Consider the following 6152-nt stretch of genomic DNA (forward strand, 5'->3'; position numbering starts at 1 on the left):
CACTGTAATATTGGTACTTTAATATAATTTTTGTTTATGAAAAATTACATAAATAAGAATGAATAAGTAAAACTTTAGTAACCATAAAACTTTGTAATTACCGATAAAACTCTGAAAGCAATTCGAAATAAAAGTCTTACAAGGAAACTCCATATAACACCAAAAGTCTTAACAATTAATCCCAACATTAAATTGCAAAATAAAATAAAATTATCTTATAAAAAAACTTAACATTCTCAAAAGTTTACTAATAGATTGAAATCTTCAAATTAGTTGAAGCTTTTGGAAGACTCGACAAAAGTTCTTCTACTTCACAACGAGCAGCAACATACAGTGCATCTGCATCCTCACCCACCACATCATCTTTAAGTAAATTGATACTCACCTTTCTCAAGGCCTTCCCACGCATAAGAAAGTACTTAATTACAGTGAACTCATTTTCAGTTCCCTTAAAGCCATTAATCTCTATCTCCTTTAGATTAAACTTCACACATTTGTAATCATTTGCAGGGCCTTCCCAATATCTCTCTGGAATAACATTGTATATTGGATCATAATCCTGCAATATAATAATAGAAAAAAAAATGTTCAGTGTTTTAATTTTTTTTCAATAGGCAAATAAATTAAGGGATTTAATTACATCGTTAATCAATCACAATTGTTGAATCACTATGAAAATAAATATTTGATCTTGAACATATATTCTTTTTTTTACTGGAAAAACATATCTAACTTAAAAATCATATAAAGGGTGATTTGTCATAGGCAGTGTAACCGTATGAAACAAATAATCTCTAGATTATAAACCTAATATATGAAATTAGTTTTTTATATCTACAAATGATATAAAATTATCTTACTTTTACACATCAATTAAATCAAATTAAAACATAGTTTTAATTCATATTGTGAAATTATATAGTCTGCAAATATATATACAAATTAAGTTTTGTAAAAAAAAAAATACAAATAAAATGCATATAATACATATAGACAATTAATTAAAACAAATGAATTTTATGTAACACTTACCAAAAGATGTATTTCATCAACAATTTCAATTGTGAGACGTTCTAAGTCGGGGCAACTCTTTAGCATGAATGAGATTCCCATAAACTCAAACTTGTGCAAAGCAGTTTTCATTATCAAATGCTTCACACTCATTTTCCGATACAACTTTTTTCTTCGTGCTTGAGTGTAAATAACCTTAGCATATCACACAAAAAACGTTAAGAAATATAAAAATAAATTATCAATTTCTTAAGTTTTTTGACCAAATCATTTTCAAAAGAAATATTTCTGCAACTGTAATAATAAATATTTATTAAAAAGGTGAAAAGAGAAAAATATTATTAAAGGGACATTAATAATAATAGTAGTAGTAGTAATAATAATGATGATGATGATGATAAAAACAACACTAAAATTAAGAAGAAGAAAAAAAGGTAAAGAAAAGTACCTGAAGCAAGTAACTGCAAACGGTCATTTTTCTAACAAAAAAGACATTTAACAAAAGATAGTAAAGATAAGAATCAGCAAAGCGCTTGACCTGACATCCATGCTCAAGGGAAAAGTCAAGATTAACTTCATCCAATGCAGTTGATTGAATATCAACAACAAAAAGTGTCATCAACCCTTGATAAATAAAAACCTTCAGATTTGGGGCATTAACATTGAGAGTATTAAATTGACATCTATTGATAACCAATTTTTTCAACCCAGAATATTCTTCCTTCAAAATAAAACCAGCATCTGAATTCCAGCACTTAAACAAACTCAAACTCTCCAACTTTTCACAATCGGCCAATAGTGCCTTAATAGCACATAGCTTCACTTTCATACAACCCAAAGATATTTCTTTGAGGGAATGAAAATTAACCATTCCACTAGTAACAAAATCGCATGCATACAATTTCAAAGATTCAAATTCACCATAGTCATAAACATAACTAGGCAAATCAAACAAAGCCACCAACTCATCTTGAGAAAAACTATCTTTGATCCGAGTTGGATGAGTGAAATCAAGTTCCAAATACTTAACTCCATTTCTCACAGCTGACGCAACAAATTGATCTATGACCTGCTTAAACATTTCAGGCACTGAAATTGTTAAAGACAATTTGTTAACGACATTTTCAGCGCGATCTTTTATCCATTTTTCCATGAAATCCAAAAATGCTATTCTTTGAGCATCAACAATTTCAGGAGATTGATCAAATTTAACAAAGAAGAGTTCATTGAACTCTATGTTTGGTGCCACTGTGCTAATGTTCACCCAATTTTTGGAGAGAATAGAAGTTCTTGCCACTTCTTTAAAAGACAAAGGGGAGAAAATGGTTGATAACAATGAATTAGGCAACGAACTAAACCTATAAATGTTTACTCCCATGGTTCTCTTGCTAAGATTTGTAAACTAATCTATTGAGATTCTTTTATCTCTCAAATTGAATTTTTTATTCTGATTATTGATTTTGTTACAGATACATCCATGGTATTTATATAGAATTTGTGTGCTAACCGGTTATAGCCAGTGATTAGGTGACTTACTTACACATGTCAGTGAGTTAGTTACAAGTTGGTTACAGCTCATTAAAAGACTAATGCTAGGTACACTAGGGTGTAGAGTAGCTATTGTGAGCTCCAGATAAACTATTCTCTAATACTAGTAAAGTTCAATAAAATCTTAAAGTCCATTGACTGGAAATTAAGAAATGCCTGAAATTTTACTGGTGTTTGATGAAAATAAAGATATTATTTTTAAATTATTAGTTACATTAATCTTTTTTGACGAACATAATCACATTCACTTTTTTTGAATGAATTAATTACATTCATTGTAAACTTGTTTATAATTTTGCCTAAAAAAACATCTTGTAAATATTTTTTTAAAGGAAAACATATTTTTTAAGGATGTTATTTTTAAATTATTAATTACATTCATCTTTTTTGACGAACATTAATCACGTTCACTTTTTTTGAAGGAATTCATTACATTTATTGTAAACTTGTTTATAATTTTCCCTAAAAAACATCATGTATATATTTTTTTTTTAAAGGTAAACATATTTTTATGGATATTGTTTTAAAATTATTAATTGCATTGATCTTTTTTGACGATTATTAATCACATTTACTTTGTTTGAAGGAATTAATTACATTCATTGTTAACATGTTTAAAATTTTCCCTAAAAAAACATCTTGTATATTTTTTTAAAAGGAAAACATATTTTTAATCATATTATTTTTAAATTATTAATTACATTCATCTTTTTTGACGAATATTAATCACATTCACTTTTTTGAAGGAATTAATTACATTCATTGTTAACTTGTTTATAATTTTCCCTAAAAAAACATCTTATATAAGATGTCCTCTCATTTGATAATTCAATCCAAATATTATAAGATGTCCAAATAATTTAATAATTTAAAAAAAAAACTCTGAACTTCTCCCTTCCAAATATTAATTACATTCAATTCAAATAATTTAAAATGAATGTAATTAATAATTTAAAAATAAGAAAGTCCATTGAAGGAAGAGAGAAGTTCAGAGTGAGAGGAACGTGTTTTTGAGCAAAGAGAGAGAGAGAGAGAGAGAGAGAGAGAGAGAGAGAGTCACGTGACTCACTTAATCTCTCATTTAATCCCGACCATGTAATTCAATCCAAGGGTCTTTATTTAACCCTCTCATCTCTCATTATAAGATGTCCTCTCATTTGAGGGTATATATATATATATATATATATATATATATATATATATATATATATATATATATACACACACACATACTCCCTCCGTCCCTTAACGTAACCTCCCTTTGCTTTTTTCACATTTCTTAAGAAAAGCTGTCAGTGTAATTATTATGTCTGTTTTGTGTGTTAATATTACCATATTGTCCTTTGTTTGTATATGTATTAAATTTGACTTTTTAAATTTCAAGATAAGTTAGTAGTATTAATTAAGGGTATGTTTAGGAAAAAAATAATAAATGCATCTAGTAATTTGAAAGGGGGTTTAGATTTAGGGACAAATATAAAGTCAAATGGATGGTTAGATATAGGGACGGAGGGAGTGTATATATATATATATATATATATATATATATATATATATATATATATATATATATATATATAGAGGATGTATATTATGAGAATGACTATCTTATATGAGAATGGTGAGAATGATCATCAACCATTAGATCAAAGATAAATGGTTGAGATTAAAAAGTCACATATACACCTCACTTTATTATATCAATTCTCATAAATTCATTTCCCTTTTCATCTTCTTCAACCCAAAATTTCTACAATCATTTTTCACAAATTACTTGAGTTTGGGGTTCGGAAAACAACCCATTTACCTTCTCATAACCATTTTATTTTTTCTTTCTATTATATTGATCATAATATTTTATGTTGGTTTCTAATAATTCAAAAGAAATAGCTTTGGTCGTTTTGTGTTGAAATTCTTGGTTGGTTGATTCTCAAAACATACAATCCCAAATAATTCAATTGTTAAAATTAATGTGGGGTTATCTTAATTTATCCAATCGTAATCGTAACTTGTGTCCTTAGGGCACATGTTAAGAATTCCAAAAAAAAAAATATTGCTTTAAATTTTGTGCATTCAACTCATTAAAACATTAAAGATTAAATTTAATGCACGCATTCCAATACATTATTTTTATATTTGGCTTCTAAAGTTGTGCCTTATGGGCACAAGTTAACATTTCCATATCAGCGTCTTAGTAATTCTACAAACGGGCATCCCTATCAGCGTCTACCTTACCAAGGGTTTACGAGAATAGTTCTACTAGGCTACAACTTATTTCCTTTAAGAAGACACTTGTTTCCTTAATTATTAACGAGTTACCTCCTAGGTTCAACAGATTTTACTCAATATTAGAAATGTCACCTCCTAAGTACTTACCGCTAGGGTCAACTCGCTTTCGGTATCTTTTGCTAGTTATAACTAATTACTTCCTAGACATATAGATATTAATATCAAGATATAAATATCAAGATATAAGCATCAGCATAGTAATATCAATATTAGGCCTTGTCACAACTTAAGTATCTAATCGAAGGTTGCGCTACTACAGAAATAAACTAAATTCCTAATAAAACTTAATAGCGAACCAAAGATAAATTAAATAAAAATGACATTAAATTAAATAAATATCCAACAAAAATAAATAGAGGTTCATCTTAGAACTCTAATCTAAAATGAATTATAGTTACACATGGTAACTAAAAACAAATTTCTAAAGATAAAAACATACCCTAAAAAATCAAGGAGAAGATGGAAACTCCTCCGAAGCTATAGAATTGTCTTCCTCTTGAACTGCCACAGTTCTGAACGAGAAATTCTAAATGAGGAAAGACTGGTATTTATAGTGAGGGTTTCTAAATGAGTTTGGGCTAAAAAGGCGGGCTTTACCAGCAAAATAGCAGGAAAAGACGCTTGTGCCCCGCTCAATTTGGATGCTCGGGGAGCATGCACCATGCTCTAGGCGCATGGGTGTATGGAAATAGCCAAGCTCTAAGCGCATGACAAGTTTTTGCCATGCTCTAGGCGCATGGCGTGTGCTCTAGGCGCAAGGCACAACCTCTTGGGCCCAGTTTCTCCAATTTTTTGTCGTTTTACGTTTTTGTCTTCAAATATATATCCTGCCTCGGAACTTGGGAACAAAATTCCTACCACTGTAAGGTCTCCTGAGGCCTCTTGAATCTTCATTCCTAGTCTTCCCAAATTCTTCACAAATCTTTGGTTGTTCTTGATTTACCGATTTGCATGATTTCTTAGTGTTACTTCAAAACCCCCTAAAATTGCTCTGTTTCGGGAAAACTAGAATTACAGACTCAAATATAGAAAACATTACAAAAGTTCTGAAATCATAGGCAATCATTTTAATATTTTTCCTTTTTGCTGATAAAACCTACTGAAAATGATTGACAAACATGCTAAGAATAACATAAGATGACATGTCATCACAACCCCAAACTTAAACTGTTGCTTGTCCTCAAGTAACGAAAAAAAAACATATTTATTCTTTGCATTTTTGTTAGGAAAAACATACCTTTCCGAGAGTTGTTCTTAGGACATCATTCATCACATTTATAGCAGAGCAGCAACTAGCTTACCAC

The 6152-nt window shown here is 29.3% G+C and overlaps 1 protein-coding gene across 1 annotated transcript; it reads right to left on the reverse strand.

Annotated features, from left to right (window-relative positions):
* Positions 1-235: 235 nt before the first annotated feature.
* Positions 236-2415, reverse strand: LOC146905435 (putative F-box/LRR-repeat protein At1g56400). The gene is made up of 3 exons (XM_085728128.1): positions 1460-2415; positions 1033-1116; positions 236-559 (listed from the first exon to the last, which is right to left on the reverse strand). Exons 1-3 carry the CDS (start codon positions 2387-2389, stop codon positions 248-250), a joined length of 1326 nt encoding a protein of 441 aa, XP_085584254.1. The 5' UTR covers positions 2390-2415; the 3' UTR covers positions 236-247.
* Between the last annotated feature and the right edge of the window lie 3737 nt (positions 2416-6152).

The sequence above is a fragment of the Medicago sativa genome, chromosome 7, assembly GCF_051527215.1.
Source record: "Medicago sativa cultivar Bolivia chromosome 7, Bolivia_mono, whole genome shotgun sequence".
Lineage (NCBI taxonomy): Eukaryota > Viridiplantae > Streptophyta > Magnoliopsida > Fabales > Fabaceae > Medicago > Medicago sativa.